The sequence below is a fragment of the Gallinula chloropus genome (genome assembly GCF_964237585.1).
Source record: "Gallinula chloropus genome assembly, chromosome: 13".
In the NCBI taxonomy this organism is placed as follows: Eukaryota; Metazoa; Chordata; class Aves; order Gruiformes; family Rallidae; genus Gallinula; species Gallinula chloropus.
In genome coordinates, this window is record NC_140098.1 from 9,781,436 (window position 1) to 9,803,744 (window position 22,309).

The following is a 22,309-nucleotide window of genomic DNA, read 5'->3' on the forward strand; positions in this document are numbered from 1 at the left end:
TTTCCACATAAACTTTAGCACTCACTTCTCTTCATTCAAACACACACAGATCATGTACGGGGACTTTATTCATTTCCATAGGTTACGGGCAGGTAGGAGCAAGGTGCCAAGCTGGCTTGGGACAAGTAAGTGCTGGCTGCTACTGTGATTAGCATGGAAGAGAGGAATGTGGAAAGGGATGGGAGGAGAAGTGAGGAGGAGCTGGGAGGAACAGGCAGCACACTTTGGTTGGTGCCACAGTGCGGCTCCGCAGCAGTCTGCTCTGGTACCACCAAGCCGACAGCAGAATGCTCACTGCTCCATGCCGGGGTGCACATAGAAGGGCACTCCACGAACGGCTGGAGCACATATGTGGATTGCTCGCTACTACCACCATTTATACGTACATATATACACATACACACATCCATTGGTGCAGTGGTAAGGATCCCCTGTCCAACAGCTGGCAAGGCAGAAGTTACAAAGTTGAACCATGATTTTCAGCACATCCAAAACCAGGAACAGGAAAGAAATTAAGCAACACCACAGCGATGCAGTATTTTTAAATACCTCCACTGAGCAACCAATTCTTGTGATTCATGGAACACCAAACCCAATTCCAAAATGAAGCACCTCTAACCACAGTGAGAAAAGTGTAACGCATGGGCTCTATTATTCACATCCTTTATGCTAGTGCAATGCATGTTCCTTATCAGCCCACTATGGGATATAGCCTCAAAAATAAACCAGCCTGCAGTAACCACGCCTTTTAGGTTTCACAAATATTGCCAGTAGGTACAATGGTGCTTCATTTGCCTGTGTATACTTCTGTTTTGTAAATACAAATATTTGGTCAAGGCATGTGCACAGCCAGAAGCGGTGCCTGCTGGCCCAGGGACAGGTCAGTACAAACCCATTGAAGTGACTGAGCATCCAAATCAGGTGGGTAGTTCTTTACACGTTTATGATGATGCCCAGCCACTGAACCAGCACAAAGGTTAGATACCTGTACGCGAAAATTAGACCTGCTCCTTGTTTAGAATAGAATTTAATAAAAGAAAATGCAGAAAAGTTAAGTTAGGTTGCGTTAGGTTTAGGTCTTGATTATTCTTATTATTGCTACTTGGGGTTGTTTGGAAAACAAGTACAACATTTTGCAATTAGACGCCTGATCTGCGAAAGCACTTCAGCAACTAACGGAACATACGAGTAGTCACTTTAATGAAATTACACCTTGGATACGTGAATTATCCACTCATTTTAAGTGATTTGCTGGAACAAAGCCTTTCTGTTTCAATTCCAGCAGCAGAGTTAAAGTAATGTAACAACTCCAGTTTCACGAAAATAACAGACCAAAGGTGGCTGCATGGATAAAGATATTCCCAGAGGGAACAAGCGGTACCTGGAGGCAGTGCCCATCTAACTATACCACCTCAAGTACCAGTATCAGTTCAAGTTTTCTTTTTTCCTCCAAAAAGATTAAATTTTTTTTCATTCCAAACCTCGTAACAAACCTGCACTGCTTCGAGTTACTGCAGGGGCTGAAGATGTTAATACTCGCAAGACAAACCCCACTATTTAAAATAGCACTTATATTTTTCAACCAAGGTAAACAGAGTGCATCAGAGATCTCCAGTGTGGCCCATTGAGGTGTCAGAGCAGCTCATTCAAAGCAATGCATTCTCTTCTGAAAGGTTTTAGTATTATAATCAAAATTCTCTCCCTCAGATGCACCTGAGAAGCATTAACTTCTTGGTGACTTTAAGAACCAAATCCTTTAATACAAACCTAGCTTTTCCCACAGGCACTTGAAAATATTTAGCATTTTTTCAGTTGAATGCAATTTTCATAATAAAGTAGCTCACTCGGCTACCTGACACCACAGACAAAGACACCGAGTGAGCAGCTCCTGCCAACTTAGGCAGAGTAGGATTGCAACCGCCAGTTACATACGTAAATAGGCTTTTAAACAGCCAATTGCTGCAACAATTCAAGCAATTTATGTATTACGTGTTATTGTTTTATATTTTATTTGTTATTTGCAATCTGGGTATTGTATTCTATAGCATTCAGACAAAACTCCTGCACACCCGATGTCTTTCAGCCAACCTTAACAGAGGATACAGCAGATCTCAAACTTGTGTAACGTTTAAATTCTACCTCTGTGACCAGTTTCAGGGTACCAAAGCAGCCCTTTGCTATGCTAAACCCAATTTGGATGCCTAATTTTAATCTCGCTGTTTTAGGGGCCAGAAATCAGAATTTGCTCAACATAATATCCCTTCTGCTACAAAGTAGATTCCTCCACACAAACACACGCCCCTTTGCAAGCGGCACCAGCTCGTCACTAATGATGCCGGTCCCTACTTTTAGTCAACTGTTCATTTAAATTTCACTGGCAAAACTCTCCGAAAAGGACTGGAATGAGGTGTATTTTTCTTCTGTGCCAAAATACTCAGTCCAGTCCATCAAATCTGAACCGATCATACTTAACTGCAGCTCCGTCGGTTTCAAGGGTATCATTTTAAAACTACAGTATATTTTGTTAAATCACACCGTACAATGAGCCCGCTTTACTTCCATCCACTTAGCCTATTAATGCAGGCTAATACCGCATGTTCTTGTGGCAGCAAAACCTAAAGTGTACCAGGAGACTACAGTGATAGATTACATGTACATGCTGTGTCATATCCAATTAACTCAAATTGACTGTGTACTGCATTATGCTGTTAGTGCATGGAAGATCAATAAATATGGAGAAAATCCAACGAGGCTCTCTCCATTCCCATCCAATTCTAGTAGGTCTGAGACAGATCATGCTCCTATGATGTGTATGCTGCTGCTGAAGAGGGCAGGTGGTGCATAGACACCATTCAAACTTGGCCTATTCAATCTAAACTCCTCTAACTCGCCATTCATGCATAGCAAAACACCATCTGGTCCTATTTTGCCTCCAGCAATCACAGCTGACCAAAAACGATAATAACAGCTGTTGCAAAACAAAAGCCAAACAAAGGGGGGAGGGAAAGGTTAGAACGAAGTCCAGTGCTGCAAAATACTCCATGAAGTGAGAAATGGAAAAGGAGCCATTCAAATCGCCAGTCCCCATTGAAAAGAGCCAGCACAAGACTTCTGGTTAAACTTGAGATATTTAATCCATCTGTCCTGGAAACCACAATGGTCAGGTGATAATGTAAAATTGAGATTATGTTGCATCAAGGTATTTAAAGCCTTTGTTCTCCAAGTTAGAAACTAATGACCCTGTGTCAGCTAAAAATTAAACCTCCTTATGTTCTTTCATCATGTGTCAACCTGGGTTAATGTGAAAGTAGAATGTGGTTAACCGGGGTGATAAAGCATCTGAAACCTTGGGAAAAGAAGGGAGCAGTTAAGTGCTTGTAAATGATATGAAGGAAAACAGCCTTTAAACTGTGTTCAACGCTGAAATCAGACGGGTGCTGCATTTTCTCTGTATAAGTTGCATATTAAGCAATTTAAATTAACAGTTTTATTTATGACCTACGATAGCAAAGTTATTCACTTAGACTTAGGGAATACGAACACCAACTTGCGCAGTTTGAAACACAAGATGTTCTGCAATATGCTATTGTGGGTAATGTAAAATATAATTTTGTAGCAAGCAGAGGGATGCCTCAGCTTTTTGAGATTCAAATCTTGATATTTAAAATGTACAGTCCCGCACGATGATTAATTTTGTTTAGCTGCAGTAATTAAAACTATTTTTCCTGGAATTGACCATCAGTAGTGCAGCAGCTCTTAATCAAATGTGATAAAACCCAGGATTTATGAAATCATTTAATGAGTGCAATAACACCTGCTTCTCGCTGCAAATAGTTGAAAACAGACTTCAGTTGTAATTAACTCTTATCACTAGTGACATTTTTCCAACGATACTTCATAGGTCTTCAAAATGACAATTACAGAACTAATACACAATTACTGTCACATGCAGTTTAGCAATTATTTCTGAAGACATTTGTCTAAAGGTTTCAAAACGACTATAAAATGGTTCCCTTTGTTATGTAACATTGGGTAAAATCTACACGCACAAAGATCTCTCCCAACCAGCCTCTGCCGTGCCAGCCCTAACGCAGGCGGCTTCCTCTCGCTTGGAATAAACACTCTCCGTCCTATACATTATTAGGTATCATACTAAGGCTATTAGAGCACGAGTAGCTCTCAACTAACACCTATTATGAAAAGCTTCAATTTATACATGATTTTTTTTTCCTGCTCCAAGAAATCTATAAATTTATAATTAGAATCTCTTGCTGTTCAATATTTGTACATAATAAACAGAGTACCTGAGGACGATGAAATATTGAAAGCTGAATTCATTATTAATAAACTCAGGCGGTCTAGTACCTCTTCCCTCAAGTCTGACTACGACTTTTTTGGGGATCTATATTCCATTATTTGTTGGTTGTGGCCTGAGTGTGGCAGCCACAGATACTGCCTCAAACAGGATTAGGATTCCGCTCAGGTTTGACACTTGCTGTTTTTAATTTTCATTTTATCATAAGCAGTTTAAGATTGTTGCCAGTGGTAATTTGCAATTTTTATCAAGACCTCTTCATTATAGCTTCTGACAGGACAGATGCTGTAATTAATCATGCAAGACAACTGGGGATAGTGGTCAGGCTGCACTTGCAGCACAGCTCTTGCGGGCAAGAAGGGAAAGAGGCAAATAAAGGATTTACCATCTCTGTCAAGAGTGGAAACGTATGAACAGCACTAATGTCCTGACAACGCGGTGGAAGTGAACGTTTCCAAAGTCTTCATAGGGAATTCCATCCTCTGCCACCCCTCCTCTATCACGTCCTGCTTTTCTGATAAAGCGTAGGTCGCATAGCTCGGGATCAGCCAGAGTTGGGGGCTTACAGGCGGGAAGCCCACAGCAGTAGCTGCCTTTACACCTGAAACTCAAAGATACAAAGAAAACCAGGATTTGTGCCTATTTGCATCTCTGAACATTGCTGCTGAGCAACAGGCTCACTGCCCTGTTCCTGCACATAAACGCAGCACAGGGTACCACGAGTGCTTTGTGACTCTACCACCTGCCTTCTCTCTCTCAAGTAAGACATAAAAACCTCAGAGAAGTTGTACGTGTCTCTTCAGTAGCACATCCTTACGCACACAAGAGCTGATCACACACTCGATTCCCATCGGTATCGATTTACCCAGCGTGGCTGATAAAAGAAAAATCAAAAAAGTTAAAGAAATTTCCCCAGGGAAGTGTTTTCATAGGGAAATGTTTCTGGGGTTTCTATCAAAGACTTATGCCCATCAGTTTTACTGAAATGTGTTTATTCTATAGCAAGATAAAAGCATTTATTTTAGATAAGCAAAATACAAACAACTTAATTGCTGCTATCATAACTCATAAAAAAGTATAAAACAGCATAAAAACACAATAAGCAATGTAGCAATTAATAATTCATGTTACCAGTGTTTACATTAAAGCCTCATTTATGAAAACTTTACAACACATGATATGAAAACTTACAACTTTTAAAGAAAATATTTACATTGATTATTCAGTTGTGGAGTTTCATTTAAATATTCTACTGGGTTTACAGCGTATTAAAAAACTCTTGCATTTTTCATCTTAGCTTTCTGTAATAACAGTTTTCTTTAAGTGCATTTCCCTTTTAAAAATACAGTGTATTAAATCTGAAACTCATCACTTCGACACAGAATATAATATTCACATTTGTTCTGTAATTGGAATTAACGTAAGAGGGTAAACGTCAATATATATTTCCTTACAAACTGTGGTACGTTTATCCGGAGAAATGAAGTGAAAGGTTAGGTCAAGCATTTAAGTTCAGTTACTTGCATTTGTTTTTCTGAAGACATTTAGGAGAGGAAAAAAAATTAAGAGCTTTGGCAAAAATCTGTGATTTACTCTATTTTTTCATGACAAAAAATGCCATCAACTAACTCATGTCATACAAATATGATTGTATGAAATCCAATCATCATTTTACAGGTAGTTACAACTGTGCTTTAAGGGCTTCATGAGTTCCTACTGCCTGGAAGTGCATTATTCACTTTTAGCGAAAGAAGGGTTATATGGTATAACTCTGAAAGGCCATTTTGCAGTCATAAGGTCCAGGTATTTATTAGGCCATCTGATCCATCTGATTCACATATTGTAGGTAAAGCTTAAATAAATTAAAAAGGCATCACATGAAAAGAGCACAGCTTTTTTTTTTCTTTTTTTTTAAACAAAACAATTTATAGTCAGCTAAAAGATGATACACAGCTACATTGTAGTTCTTTATTGCCTATCTAATAGACACTTTAGAGGATCATTTGATCTGTTATGCATCCCTGCATAACTACCATCAACAATTTACAGTTTTCAGCCAAATATGGTTTACCCCTACCCCTTCCATCAACACAAAGCCCTGTTGCAAGAGCATTCATCTTCAGAAAATACTGACCTGCGATAATACTTGAGTCTGTGTCTGAGATTGTATTTGTGACTGGTGCTGCTGAGGTGCTGGCTGAGGGCTCCCAATGGCAGGGATGGGAGAAGTGATCTGAGAGGCTACTGGAGAGTGCTGCTGAGGAGAAGGCTGTGACTGGTGTTGCATGTGCTGCATTTGCTGTTGCTGCATTTGCTGAAGCTGTATGTGCTGCAGTTGCTGTTGCATTTGCTGCTGATTAATTTGCTGCTGGAGATGCTGCTGCTGCTGCAAATGTTGTTGCATGTGGTGCTGAAAATGCTGCTGTTGCATTTGTTGCTGTATTTGCTGATGCATTTGATGCTGATGTAGTTGCTGCTGCTGCATCTGCTGCATCTGTTGCTGCTGGAGCTGCTGTATCTGGTGCTGCTGGCTTTGCATGGAAGGACTGACTTGAGATGAAGATGGAGTTGCCACCATATTTGTTCCCATAGAGCTTATCAAGGGAGCTGCAATGTTTGTTGGCATGTTTGGTGCAATGGTAACGGAAGCTACAATCTGATTCATCGGCAGTCTCATGGTTAAAGGTTTTGGAGCAATTGCTCTGGGAAGGGGCTGTTGAAGAGTTTGAGGAGATGCCGGTACCGTTGAGTGCTGAGAAAGAGAAGTATTCAGAATAAGGGAGGAAGACAAATTTGTGGATGCCAGCGTTTGCTGTACAGAACGAATTGTCTGGGCCTCAGCAGATTCTGCAGCAGCCTGTGTGTGGAAAAAAAATTCATTGTATTTTTAGCAGAAAAGAACATTGCTTGTGTTTGCATGAAAATAAAAAGTCATGGCTACTCAGGGAGACTTTTTCATCTTTTGTTTTCTACCAGGAAAGATCAATCAGCAGTCTGAAAACCATCACTGATCCCCTGAGCCACTACATCCTTCTTATCCATGTCTGTACGTGGAACCTCCAGTTCTTACTTGGACAAAAAACTAACTCGTGTCCCTGTTCAACCCCAAAAAGTCACGTAATGCACATTTTTGGCTGAAAGAGCTAAAAAGGGCCCAACATGGTACATATTTATGTTTTCCAAAAACTGTTCTTTGGGAGAGAAATCTGAGCAGAAGCATATCCCCCCCTGCACCAGTTATCACAACGTAAGAGTGGCGTACAAACAACAAAACGCCTCAAACAAAAACTCCTAGGGAGCACTGTGGAGGGACCCAACCATACACATTGGAAGCAGTGTGGTCACACCAGTGGCATGCCCTGCACAGGGAATCCTGCCTGTATCCAGCAAGTTTCCAAGACACACCTGGGGGAACCCCACTGTCCATAGAGGCCTATTGCAGCAAATGAGGTGTGCTGGTGCCTCTGAAGGCAGTTTTTTTGGGTACATTTTAATATACTGTGCATCTTTAAATTAGACACACTGAAGCACCAAAGGCAGGATTCTTCTCTCACCGTTTTACACATCTGCACAACATGTAGAAGAGCTGCCAGGAATCCCCATATAAAGACAACAGAGAGGAAAAGTCTCTTCCAGCACAATTAACTGACATGTTTTAGACACCGGCTTGAGAATGTGTCAAATTATGCTGCAGAAGAGTCTGTTCCATCCCTACGCTCAGCAGCAACCTCAGACAAAAAGGCTACAGCAAGCAAGTAATAAGTTAAGGAAGATGAATTTGGGACTTAGAGTGTAATTCCCACAAGTTACTTGGCAGCCCAAGTCCCATGGATTTTGGGAGAAAATATGATTTCTGATCATTTTGGAAAAGGGAACTTAGGACTGAGAAAATAAATTCCCTCAAAGATACTTACAATTCCAGCTGCCACTGAACTTAGCATTGTGGTACTTGTGGCTTTGGGAATATTACCCAAGTTCTAGAGACTTAGAAAAATGCAGCTTTTCAACACTAGGAGAAGAAATCTTCCAGTTTGCAAGAACACACGTCTGATTTCTGCTGTTTTATTTCTAAGCATTAATTAAAACACAGCAACGTTCGTTACGATTTACTAATGTGCTGCGGTTGTACGTTCCAATATATATGCTCAGGAGTTTGTATTGTCGCCTTCCTGTTTCTTTCTTGTGATCAAAGATCCTTTTGAAATTGATCTTTATGAAGCACTCGTAGAGAAATAACCATCGTGATTAATTTTTACCCATATTTTAGATGACCATAAGCATATTTCCATGTATGGCATTCAGATGCAACAGATCTACAGCCAGCGTAGTGCTGCTGGTTGAAAAGATAAATTCTCAAATGAGACAGCAGAGCTTTGCTTTCTTCACAAGTTATATTCTAACCCAGGATCTCCTAAAATCTGCCACATGGCTAACTGCCAGCCAGTCCATTTGTAAGCACTCTCCAAATCCCGAGCCACCACACATTTTTCCCCTCCCTCACCTGCAAGAAATACTTAAGCTTTGCCATACAATACCTGCTCTCCAGCTCCACACAAAACTAGCCTGTCTTTTGAGAAGTAGCACTCAAGGGAAAAACAAAACTCTGCCCACAGCTTGCAAATGTCAAAAGGCAGTTGATGTTTTGTGACCGAATTTTACTTCCGTAGTGAAATGCGTTATTCTGCCTCCATAGATAAAGGAAGATGTACATTTATAAAGCTATTGTATGGCAATCATTACTGTGCCATTAGAGAGGTGAACTATTTTTTTGCAGAGACTAAGCAGGATTCAAGCAGCAGCACTGCATCTTGTAGACCTGTATTACAGAAATCCTGGGATTCTCCTTCTCTTCTGCCTAGCACCCCACCCCCGTATTTACCCACCACTGCCAAAAGCTACCTTGCGGTACACTGCCAGCAGTACTAGGCTTACCTTGGAAACAAGGCTTGCTCTGTAGGCTGCAAGTGCCTTCAGGTATTCTTTTTTGGCAGCTTCAGTTTTTCTTTTATATACCTATTAAGAGAGACAACAAGTTCACCAACTTCAATTACTGAGATGTTTTTCACCAGAATGCTCCCAAAAATCACTTGTAAAGAAACAGAAACACAGACCAAAACCCAAGAAAGCATTCTATTGTTTAAATGTGCTTTTTCTTCCCTGAAACAGCCTAACATTCTCACAGGTGGCTACAGACTTTCATGTCTACTTGCTGGACTTGCACCACAATTTGTGTTGCTTTATCATGAATAAAAAAAGGCAACCAACTGTTTGATAGCACCACCTGTGCACACTTTGCCTCCCTAGGAATCAATATTTTAATGAATCCAAGTAACAGAGATATTAGAATACCAAGTAGTTCAGATGTTAAAACATATCTGTGGTGGTATAAAATAGCAATAACAGTCTACGCAGTATTGTTTTCAACAAATATTTGAAATATAAATATATATAAAAATAATCTTTAGAAAAGGTGGTTCACAGAGCTTGGACAATTCACACTTTCCACAAAGCCAGTATGAGAGAATCCCATTGTGTTAAACAGGGACAGGGAGGCAAAACTGAGTCAAACTATTTTTAGTCATCAGTAAATTTTAAGTTCACCTTTAAATCATGTTTGCTGTCGTTTGTTAGATCAGACTAAAAGTTTCCAAATGTATTTCAAACCCAAGTATTTGCCAGATGCCCTACCCAGGAATAGACACTTCCATCGCAGCTTCCACTGACTTACTGGGAGCTGCATGGAGTATCAACAGGCAAACAGCCTCAAAGGATCTTTCTTTGTTTTCCCCTTCAATCCATGTGTAGGAGTTACATGTGTATAGAAAGAGTAACAACCCTCAAGGAAGAACAATACTCATCATTTGGTACCAAGTTTGAGTTGGAGATAACATTTCATACAGGACATTCTAATGAGGCACAGAGGACCAGCTTCAAAGGCTGGCAAGCAACACACTTTGTAACAAATTCATAAGGCAGATCAAAGGAAACAGTAAATGTGCTCTGCCTTCCCCTTTCTCTTCTCACTTCAGATTAATAGGAAACAAGAGCTTTGAAATGGGAATCATCAAAAGATGGTCAGAACAGGACTCTAGGACAGTATCACCTGAGATTTTTACAAACTGCTCTTTAAAGAGTAAAGACAAATACAGCTATTTAATACTATCTACTGGCTATTGTAACAAAATACTTTTTAGGTGCCAGGGCTTCAGCAAGTTCAAAAATCGGTGTAGTTCTACAGAGTAAGAGGTCTACATCAGTAAGTAGCGTGGTCCACTCACAACCGAGGTAGGAAGATTGAGGGTTTTTTATATTACTCTTTCACTTCTTGAGAGACAAGCCTGCTCCAATTTTTTACCTGTTTTTGTTCCTCTCCTAAACTGTCCCACATAGATGCCACTATTTTTGAAACCTCTCCAAATGTAGCGTTGGGGTTCTGCCCTTTAATTGCAGCTTGTGTATCCCTGAAGAAAAGGGCATATGCTGACACTGGCTTTTGTGGCTCATTGGGATCTTTCTTTTTCTTCTTCTTTGGAGTCTTGGGCTTCTTGCCAGAATCTGGGGCCGCTCTTTTTTCTCCAGCAGCCTAAGAAACAGTAATATCAAGAACAGTCAGTGTATGCATGAAATAATTCAGGCTAATTCAAAAAATTATCGACCAGGTGACTTCAAAATGCTGCTTACACAGTAGCTTTATCTGTATATTTTTGAGAGATCTGTCATGCAAGACTTTCTCCTACCAAGTAGTATTTAGTCTCCACTTAATCTCATCAGATCTACTGGAACTAAATGCTACTCATTGTAAGTATGGCTCAGAGAGACAAATCCTACAAACTTGACCTGAGAAAGTACACCCTAATGCTATTTTGTATTAAAAAAAAAAAAAAAAAAAAAAAAGATTTAATCAATAGTATATTTTGAGCAGGCAAGTTTTGGCAGTAGCAACTCAGAAGACAAGAGCTCAGAGGCATTTCCTGATTCCCAGACTTAAGACTGTCAACTCAGACTTGGGTCAGGGGTTGAAAAGCCCACACTTGAAGCAAAAAAGCAGCACCTCCACCACTCCTGGCACAGGGTGAGGTGCCTGTGCAGTACCAGAGGCTCTGTGATCCTGCCCTGCACCAGCCCCACTCCTCTGTCTCCCTCTGGGATGGGGAACCCCCAAGGAGCAGCACTCCCAGATCTCAGGTAACTCAGGTCCCTGCGTGCTCCTTGCGCTAGGGGCCTCTCCTATGTAAGCTCTGCACAGACTGTTGCAACAAAGGACAAGGTGGCTCTAAAATATACCTCTCTGACAGTCATTTTACATCGATGCCTTGAGGACCCTGTGCCTCGACCTCTCCACCTGCACCATTTCCATTAACTAAATGGGTGCACCTTTCATGGAATAGCCTAGATATACACTGCTATAGTAAGATTTGTGCTCTTTTTTCTTGTCTGATTTTCTTCTTCTTGCAGATTGATTTAAAGCAAATGTAAATTAACTAAACTTTCAGTTAGAAGAAAGCTTATTTTATTTCTATCTAAATGCATCTATATTTTATGACCCCAGAGAATACCGAAATAACAAAACTGTCCAAAGTTGATGAAGAGATTCACCAGATCCATAAAATCTGAAATGAATTATGAATGTATTAGACCATATACACAGATATATGTGCATATTCTTACATGGATTATTTTGAAGGTATTATGGAAACTTGTAAGTGAAGCAGCTAAACAGCAAACAAATCATATTCCACTATACTGTAATATTTGTATTTTCTATGACCATAGTGCAGCTGGGATGATACTGCCACACTCATGAAAATACTGCACATGGACACGTAAGGCTTACTCACTACAGTGCACAGAGTAACTTACTCTATTGGATTCATCTGCATCTTCTTCATTTATGGAGCTGGACGGAGAAGGAGTGGCTGATTTACTTGCAGGAGGGGAGGGAGAAGTGTGTGGCAGATTAGTGCCTCCTAAATTGAGCCCCAGCTGCGCACTTAGCTGAGACTGGTTAATGGTGGTTAGCTGGGAGGGAGGCATGATTCCCGAATGAGCAGCGTCAGTCATGTGGACAATAGATCTCATAACCAGAGAGTGGTCCTGGCGATACTGGGAAACTGGTGCATGAGTCTGATCCTAAAAGAGATTGAAACGTTATTTCGCCATTAGCAGGTACCATACAGCATCAGCAGGCAAAGGTATTTGTGCAGGCTTACGGAACTGACACTGTCAGCTTGCAGTTTGTTTTGCTTCTTTTTAATGAATTAAATGCATTTTAAGTAAATTCAAGGCACCGACAGTTACCCTGGACTTTACTTCTTCCCCATCTGGGGGGGTGTGTGTGTGGAATAAAAATCACATTTCCCCAATTTTAAACATCTCTTGATGCAACAAGAAATACCCACATAAACATTGGGGAAACAGGCTCGGAAACCATCGCAACTGAGAAGGCACAAACTGCTGTGAAATGCAGAAAGTCAACAAAGCCAGGGCGAGGTGGGGAGGGTGGGTACACACACGCGCACACACACACACACACTCAGAGACAGCGAGAGAAAAGCCTCTCCCTTTACTCCTTCACTGACATCCCATTATTCTTAACTGTAGCTAGTAAGTGTGCAGGAACAAACCAATCCCATCCAAGGAGGATTTTAAAGTTGTTTAAACAAAGAACGCTGCCCTGCCAGGTCCCGAGTGCTGACACGGCATCACGCTGGAGAACTGTTCGAGGAACCTAAGCACTCCTAAAAATCCTTCCTCACAAGTACCACGCAAAATTACATATTTTTTTATCTTTAATCCAGCAATCAAACACATGTGGAAGTAGCAAGCTATGTACCAATCACTGACTTTATGTTCCTGGTGCTTCATGTCTCAAACACAAATGCTTGCATGGGTTTGTTTCTACTGTTTCTTGAGGGCACACACCATGTCGTCTTTTACATATGCACAACACTTATCATGTTTGTAAATAAAAAGAAGTGAGACCCTGTTATTTTTAACCAGATAGAGATCAAACCACAGTGAATGAATGTTTAATCAGAAAAGAAGGGTTTAAAAACAGTTAATAGGAGAATAAATAGCTCACAAATTGATTCAGCAACCTGATTAATCTACAGCCATTGTTTGAACAGACAGAAACATGAGAAATAAATTAGATTTCAAAAACTCTTTCATTATTAATAACCTAGATCACAATTAGTAGCAGGTGCAATGCCTAATGAAATGGCACAGAACAACCCAGCAATGCTGGGAGCCCTGTGTACAGCCCACCAGACTTCTACAACAGAGCCTGACCTTCCCAGAGCTCTCTGAGTAAGCACAGAGAAACGCAGACCAGCAAGGAGGGAAGCTTAGCCCCCGGGACTTTCCTCTTCTGTTTACGATTCTTGTCTCAATAGAGGCAGTGGCTCCTGGAAACCTTTCCTTGGATGGGACAACTGCAGCTGCACAAAGCAGCGATACGTGTGTCAGAGAAGATGTGCACCCTGCCTCATCCATCTTTGCGTACAAGTGCTGCTGCATGCTGCTTCCCTATAGCAATAAATCATATTAATTCTGAATTTGGCATTCACGTGCCTTTCTGCTGAAGCTTGTACAGAAGAAATAAATCCTTCTTAGCACAAAAGTACATATGCAGCGCTGCACCTGGACCCAGTGCAGAGGACTTCAAGACCCAGATCCTGTACAGTAGGTCTCACCGCTATGCTTTCCAAGCCATTGCCAGCTTGGCCCATCATCCCTACCACACCACTTTTCCTGCTTCTTTTAAGATTTTCAGGAAAGGAGCATTGCTTCTCAGAGATGAATACATGTGCCAAAACTGGAGCGCTTGATACACACAAAGATCTGAACATCAGCCTTAGCAGCTGAAACACCCGTTTACCTCAGGGCCTTTCTGTGCAAACGTACTGCCATTAACTGTCAGGTCATTTTGATTGCGTCTTGCATTGGCAGTGGCACCTGGAAGTCATTCAAAGTCTTTGAAAGGATATCACTTTCTGCCTATTAGACCATTCATTTTACTTTACAGACTTGACTTTACCACATTAAGAAAAACTCCGGTGGTAAAGCCAAGGTGGAGATGGTGTGCTACACCAACAAGGCTAGCTTTTGTCCTCTCTTTATTGTTACACAACACAGGCCTTTCTGGCCTTAAATGTGATGACATGGGTTACAAACCATTTACTCCAAGTCTTGTCATTTCAGTTGCATCTATGATTTTATTGAGACTAAACTCTCTTGACTTGCACTGACCCAGAATCTAATTTTATACACAAGCCCATGAATTCTTAACTGTCCGTTCTTCTGACACTATTTGGTGCTTGTGTGGCTTTTTATATCCACTTCTTTAATTCCAGTTTCTCTTTACTGTATCTTTTCCTAATTTTTTAAGCTTAAAAGCTTTAAGTTTTTTTTTAAAAACTCAAAAACTTCAGTAAAAGTGAAAAGTAGAAACAACAGTATTCTGTAACTGCCTATCTAGCACCAAACAGATAAGACATGCTTTATAAAAAATTACTTTGCATTATTTCCCATTTCTTATCATTTACATTGTATGTGCATATGATGACAATGTATTTTCTGCACTTTGCATTTAAAATCAATACTTTAAAAAATAACTCACAAAGAAAAGAATGGCAATTTCATCTTTTACTTTGTGGTCAGCGTTGTAGGACTCAATGACCTGTGGTACCTTCAGAAGAGCTTTCAGACAAAGAAGCATAAACCATTTTTGTGTACAGCAAACAGGCAAGTGGCAAGAAGGCAGGGGCAACAGGAAATCAGTAGCAACATGAAAGTCCACAGCCTTTGTATATAGCTCCTGAGCAAACAAAGCCTTCTAAGGAGGAATCTATAAGCAAGGAAACAAAACTCCCATCAAGTATCTTAAATCTTATTTTTCCCTTTCATTACAAGAACCAATACAGAACCAAAAGCATTACTTTATGCACAGAGAATGTTTATCAAAGAAATGTTTAACAACAAAATATCAGGAACATGCATGAAATACGAATGCACTAAAACATCCACATGACATCCTAATTACGTTACTACATGAAAATTGAAAAGCTCATGTATGCAAAATAATCCACTGAGAATACTGTGAACGTTTTAGAAAGTATCACAAGCTCTTTTACATAAACTTAACCAGAAGTAAAAGTGATACCAAGTATTATGAGCATTCAAGATATTTGTAACATTATGCAAAAAAGACAGATTAGTTCTGGCAAAAATTAATGAACTTCTCAAGCAGACAGAATTGCATTTTGATGGAGCCTGATCTGCACTAGTCTTGGACTGAAGCTAGGCAAAACTTGGTGATTTTAACACAAGTCAGGCAAAACTCAGCCACTGGTTTACTCAGCATGACAATCAAACGAGGACATAATGTGTGAAATGGAAAACCAAAGAGCAATATCTTGTGTGATTCATCTTCAGACTGAAATGACCTTGTCTCAGATCTCTCTGGCGTCATCCTACACAAGTGCTGCAAAAAGACCTGAGGTATAGAAACCCTTCCTGAGGGGAATGCCAGGCACCTCACTGGTCTCCTCCATTATAAACATGGATTTAAAAAAGCAAAGTATGGACCAAAAGATTTCCCCCTTCTCAGAACAACTTGATGGTGACTCTATCTGGGCACAGCCGCTTTCTATCGCCACTCCCGCACTGCTCTGCCAGCACACATTATGAAGACATTCAGCGTTTGATGCATACAAGGCCTCATCGAAGGAACCATAAGGATATCTGTCCATCAAACTCTCCTAATCTGGACTCTTCTAATCTCTTTAGACAGTCACGCCAAAGAAGTCATGTTTAGTCAGATTGCCAAAGGACGCGTGTCTCACAGCACATGCCCAACGCGGCTTATTTTACTTTGATGGGTGAAAGGCTAAATTCACAAAATTTTATAATATATCAATTCCACAACAGCCACTGGAAAGGAAACAACAGACTTAAAAAAAGGGAGTGTGTGAACTCCCGTGCTTTAACTGATGTAGTATTATCAAATTACTGTACCTGAGCCAGCGAAACATAGCACTGACTACTAAGGGAAAAAATGTGGTAAAAGATAGTTCATTCTTCTGTTATCAACTCCTTAAGCATCCAGTAGCTAATACAGTGAGTAATACAGCTGGTATTTATTTTGACAGAGAAATGCATCCAGCCATGGCAGAAAGAGAAGCCCCAATTCCCACTTACCCTGCATTTTGAGGATCATTTACCCACAGTAGTTTTATCCCGGATTTCTACCCTGACAGAACCTTAATCTCTAGGAACATTCAACACTGTATTTAAAAATATAACTAGGAGATTACTTTTTAGACCATTTTGAGTAATATTGAAGTCTTGATTAAAATCAATGTCTACAGCCTTCACTCATTTAAATAGGCAACATCTCCAGGACGACTCTTTCCAGCCATGGCAGGACCAGGCCCGCGGAAGCGCCTGCAGGGCTGGGGCCTGACCCTGTGCTGCAAGAGCTAGTGTCGGGGTTTTGCCCCAGCTGAGAGCCAAGCACCATGCAGCCACTTGTTCTTTAAAAGGGAATTGGGAGGGGAGTTGAGGGAAGGGGAGAGGAAAGGAGAAGAAAACCCAAGGAATCAAAACCTCCCAGGTTGGGATAAGGATAGTTTACTGGGATAGCAGAAAAACAGATATAATAACAGGACTTTATAGCAAAATATATATGAAACTGGTGATACACAAAGCAGTTTCTCACCAAACCGCACAAACTCAGGCCATACAGCTCAGAGCCATCCTGAAAAATGGACTGTCCCCAAAACCATCCATGCTGGAGCTGCACGCCTCTCCCCCCACCAGCCCCCCTTTTATGCTGATTGTAATTGGCATGGAATACCCCCTCTGGCCAGTCTGGGTCACCTGTCCTGGCTGTGTCTCCTCCCTTCTTGTTAGCAGGGAAATATGAACTGAGAAGTCCTTGATTGCTTGGCAACAACTAGAAACATCAGTGTGTTATCAGCACTGCTCTCATCCTAACTCCCAAACAGGGCATTCCACCACATTCCACCCACTACAAGAACAGAAATTAACTCTATCCTAGCCAAAACAGGGACAGCTAGTTTTTTAAAGGGAAGTGAGAAACCTGCCAACAAAAATAACTATGTAAAACCCAACATTTATTGTTCTGCTCACTGTGCCCTGGTTTCAGAAGTTGACCTAAATCATTATATATTCCATTGCCTTAGGAATTCATCACTGTCCATGTAGCATATGCTGATGTAATATGTTAAAGGATACATTTAAGCTGAAGCAAATGCACAGCACTGTAAAGAATTAAATCCTCAGTTGTCCGTGTTATAAATTTGAGACATACTCCAGTTGATAAAGCCAAACAACAATTTATTAATTAAGCAAGCCCGCAAGATATAGGCAAATATCAGCGCTGGGCGTCCGGAGGAGACCCTTGCTCCTGCAAACGGCACGCACCTCACCCTTCTGGAGTCCCCTTTTTATAGTCCCGTAGTTCCGGGTACACGTGGCATATTCCGGTGTTTTTCTGTAGCTGTGTAAGCTGGTAGTGGGGGTCGTCCTGGTCCCCCGTAGTCTTCCTCTACGTTGTGTTCTGTGTCTTATTTGGTTAACTCATTTAATCCTATCAGGATGTTGCTAGTGATAAAACAATGGTTCCCCTTTTGACCTGGTTACCTATTCACAGCCATAGTCTACCACAGGCACCAACTCAGCAAGATCTGAAGTTCTTTCAGGGTGTTACTAGTGATGGAACAATGGTTCCCCTTTGCCCTAGTTGCTTATTTACAGTCATAGAAGGTTTGAGAACAATTACTTATTACAGTCCGTCTATAAATTACTCCCTTGACTTTTGGGCAAGTCAGCCTATCTCTAGAAGAAATCCTCAATATTCTTTTTTTCCACAAGTATAGATAAAAGAATCCATTTATCTAAATTTTTACAAGATTGGAATTCACTGCCAATCAAAACAAATCAAACTAACAGGATGCTTTTCTCTGTCAGAGATTAAATCCTTACTTAATAGAATACAAAACAGTTGCACTTGGTACTGCCACCACTGAAGAAGTGTCCTTCCTCTCCACCCCTCAGATGCTGGCATCCTTAATAGATCTGTCAAAACAGAGTTATCAGAAGATCCACTCCAAGCAGCAGCTTCCCTTCTCCGGTAACGAGAAAAAACTCCCATGTTTTGCTTTGTGTCTCTGTAGAAAAGTAAATCCCACCTGACTGAAATCCCAAATAAAGGCTACAACAAACAGTACGCCTGGGTTTGGGAAAGCATTCCATCTGCAGCTGGATCTAAAAGTTTGGTTGGTGACAGGAGGCTTACATGCATTCTACTGCCCAGTCCCAACACATTAGAAATTACTCTCTTCCATTCACATGGAGCACAGGAGCCAGTGAAGGGACACGAAGAGGAGAATAAACCAAAATAAACAAAAAAATGACCAACATAAGGGTAATAATTTATTCCTCAAAACTGAGCATCTATCTCCTTTTGTTCCAGCAATCTCAGATGTCTCTGAAATTTCAATTACTGCTATATGATAGAATTTCCTTACAATGCTGCAGCATCTACATTAGTTCAGTTTGTTGAACATGCTTTACTAGAATCTTTCTGATTTACTGTCCCTTGTTTTTCCTCGGGTCTGACCTCCAGCCAGGTTTGCTAGGACCTGCACACTTCCCTGTGCACTGCAGAGCTTCCTTCAGACTGGACAGCCTGACCAGTTACAGGGGTGGTAAGAGGGCAGTGGGAACACCAAACCACAATTTAAGACCTTTGCCCTCCACAGAACCCCACTTGGGAGACTCCCACTGTTTGTCTTGACTCTTTCCCCCATCAGGACGTTATCAATATACTGATATATTGGACTGTCAAGTAAAAGAGGAATCTCTACTAAGATTTTAGCCAAAGCATTGTGAGCAGTTGTGGGGGGATGTCTATATCCTTGCTGAAGCCCGTTAGAAGTATACTGGACCCCTCTCCATGTGAAAGCAAACCATGCTTTATCTTGTTCAAGGAGAGGAACCTATCTTTAACACCTAAGGCAGGCAACCAAGGACGAGCAGTGCCTTGTATCAATGTCACTATTTCCACCATGTTCAGAACTGTGGCAGTCAAAGGCGCAGTAACTACCTATCGTAGTATTTAACCACCTATAGTAATTGACTATAAAGCACCAATGCCTGGTTGGTCTCTTTACTGGCCACACCAGTGAACTGTAAGATGAACGGGTCCTTTAATAATGGCTCTCTCTTCCAGTGCTGCTATCACACCGTCAATCCCCGTAAGCGCTGCTGCTGGAAATGGATATTGCTGAACATTAGTGATTTTAGAGGGGGGTAAGGGTATAGATGTTTGTAACAGGCTCAATTTCACCATGCCTGAAACCTTTTTATTTGTTGCAAAACTGCATGGTTCCATCTGGGAGTTCCCACATTCGCCCACACAGTATGTCAAATCCTAAAATATTAGTACATGCAGCACTGACTGATACTGCTGCCCTGGTTAATTTTCTTTCCTCTGGCAGCCAGAGTGAAATTTTAGCGATGGGGCACTCCTTTTCCACACCATCAAATTCCTGTGAGCGTAACCCTGCGTGGGACAGGACTTATGCCCAGGGTCTGCGCAGTTCCTGGGTTAATCACTGATATTTGGGCCCCGGTGTCAAGGAGAAAGTTTACCAGTATTATTAAAGGTCCAACAGGAATGGCAGTGATTGGGTCAGAGCATTAATCAGGGAGCTGCTGCATTGCTAACACCCACCCAGCAGGGTGCCTGTTGCATTAAAGTTCACAAGTAATTTGGAGCAATGCCCAATTCATCCACCCAAGTCCGGTCGCATTCAGGGCACAGAACTATCACGATTATGGATGCACAGATGACAAGAAACACCTTCAGTCTAGTTGCCTTCCATGAACTACCACGACCACGCTTAAAGAGTTTGGTCGCGTTCAGCAAGAACTCTATGGCCAGATTACTGAAGGTGCAGTGTGTTAAAGCAACAGATACAGGGGCTTTCTGGATTGCTGGAGAGAAACTCATTGTCTGCAAAGCACGTGCAAATACCAAAGGTATGAGTAACCCTGCTTGCCTGCAAATGTGTTAAAAGATAGAAAGGGACTCCTTACAGATTTCTAAGTTTCCCGGTGAGGCACTTGGCATAACCGAGTGCTCGTATCTTACCCAAAGGTGTCCTGATGGAGGGGAAGAGAAGATCAGCCCGTCCACTGATCCCAGAAGTGAAAATAGTACGTGATGGTAACTTCCTGTACACGATGGTATCTTCCCTAACATCCTCTCTCCCTTAAGCTATTTATATATTTTTTTATCTTTGAGGCGGAGCTTGTGTGACTCTAGTCACACATACCTTTGTTACGATTGGTGTACAATTTTCTCGCTTTGCTTTTAAAGGAATAGACTAGAAGAATTCAGAGCCCAGGCTGAGTAAGGGGTGGTTACATCGTGCAGGCGGGTAGCTTTTGGGACGGAGGTGTGTTTTGGTATTATAATGATATTATAATGGGCAGAGTTCACCAAAAGGACAGCATTTTGTCAAAACCATGACAGACTGATGACTCAGTGTAGCAAATATGCAGCTTATCAGTTCCTTTGTACCTTCAGGTTCCCATATCATCACAGAGCCTGTCTCCACTCTGCTCCACCCCTTTGTGCAGTTATCTCAGTGTTAGAACATCAAGCTCACCTGATGTTACCAACCTCTAAGATTGCCTAGGAACTTACTGCGAAAAGGATGCTTGGCATATCAGCTGCTCTCCACCCTGTAAGTTTCTTGAATGCTGAACCTTTTCTTAAAGTGTGAACATAATCTTAATTTCTAAATTACCTCCAGCAGTTATTCCACAGTGGCTCACCACCCTCCCTGAGGATTGAATTTTTTTTGCTGAGATGCTGCCTTGCTCAATTGGGCTCAGTGCAAAAGGTTGCACTTTTCTTGTGGGTCAGGGGTTTTCCAGCTAGGCCATTCTCCCCAGCTGTGATATTTTTCTTACTCAGAGATTGGACCAATATACAAAGATCCTCTGTAGAGACACCATGCAAGATTTGTCAGGGTACACTGAAATCTAGGACATAACGCCACAACTCATCCCGTTCCTTATTAGGTTTGAACCTCTCATTAAATTTGGGGTGGTTGGGATTTGAGTGTGGACTCGGAGAACTCACCAGGCGTGACCTGGGGGCTTACTACTGCACGGACTGATGCAGCCCATTCAGCATCCATACTTGTCTATGTCCTGTACAAATTCACTCCAGGCAGGTATGGGGGAGTGCAGATTTCATCTACAACCACAATCTGCATCTCACAAGCAGCTGGTATGTGATCTTGGGTATTTGCTACAACTGTCTTGAGACAATCAGCCAGACCGCGAATAAGAGGGGTTAATCGGGCTGGGTCGATAGGGGCTGGCGTCGGGGATTTCCTGAACTCACCTCTTTCATGTATCGCCTGTATGCAAGCTGCTTTCTGCACTGCTGCAGCCTGACTGGGATAGCTTGTGGCTTTAATTTCCAGAGGTTCCCCTCTCTCCTAGGGATCTATGCCATCTTCCCAGTATGCAGCTGATGCAGTTAAGGAGTAATTATGGTCCCCTGATGCAGTAGTTAAAAATATTACTGGTCCCCGAAAGCCTCCTGCTCCTTCCTGACTTAACATAATTTTGTCTCCACCTTCAAGAGAAACTCACCACACATACTCAAGTTTCCCTGTGAGGCACTTGGCATAACCAAGTGCTCGTATCTTACCCAAAGATGTCCTGATGGAGGGGAAGAGAGGCTCAGCCCATCCACTGATCCCACAAGTGAGAATGGATGGCGTCTTCGCTAACATCCTCTCTCCCTTAAGCTATTTATATTTTTATCTTTGAGGTGGAGCTTGTGTGACTCTAGTCACACATACCTTTGTTACGATTGGTATACAATTTTCTTGCTTTACTAGAAGAATTCAGAGCCCAGGCTCAGTGAGGGGTGGTTACACC

At 41.5% G+C, this 22,309-nt stretch overlaps 1 protein-coding gene across 1 annotated transcript in view; it reads right to left on the minus strand.

The window, feature by feature from the left end:
• Window positions 1-6,099: 6,099 nt before the first annotated feature.
• Window positions 6,100-22,309, minus strand: part of TOX3 (TOX high mobility group box family member 3) — a gene marked incomplete at its 5' end in the record, with an annotated part of 82,136 nt that continues 65,926 nt past the window's right edge. Inside the window, 4 exons of the mRNA XM_084270205.1 lie at window positions 6,100-7,172; window positions 9,248-9,328; window positions 10,671-10,898; window positions 12,176-12,445. Coding sequence (XP_084126331.1) covers window positions 6,435-7,172; window positions 9,248-9,328; window positions 10,671-10,898; window positions 12,176-12,445 — 1,317 coding nt within the window. The 3' untranslated portion in view covers window positions 6,100-6,434. The remainder of the gene's footprint in view (window positions 7,173-9,247; window positions 9,329-10,670; window positions 10,899-12,175; window positions 12,446-22,309) is intronic.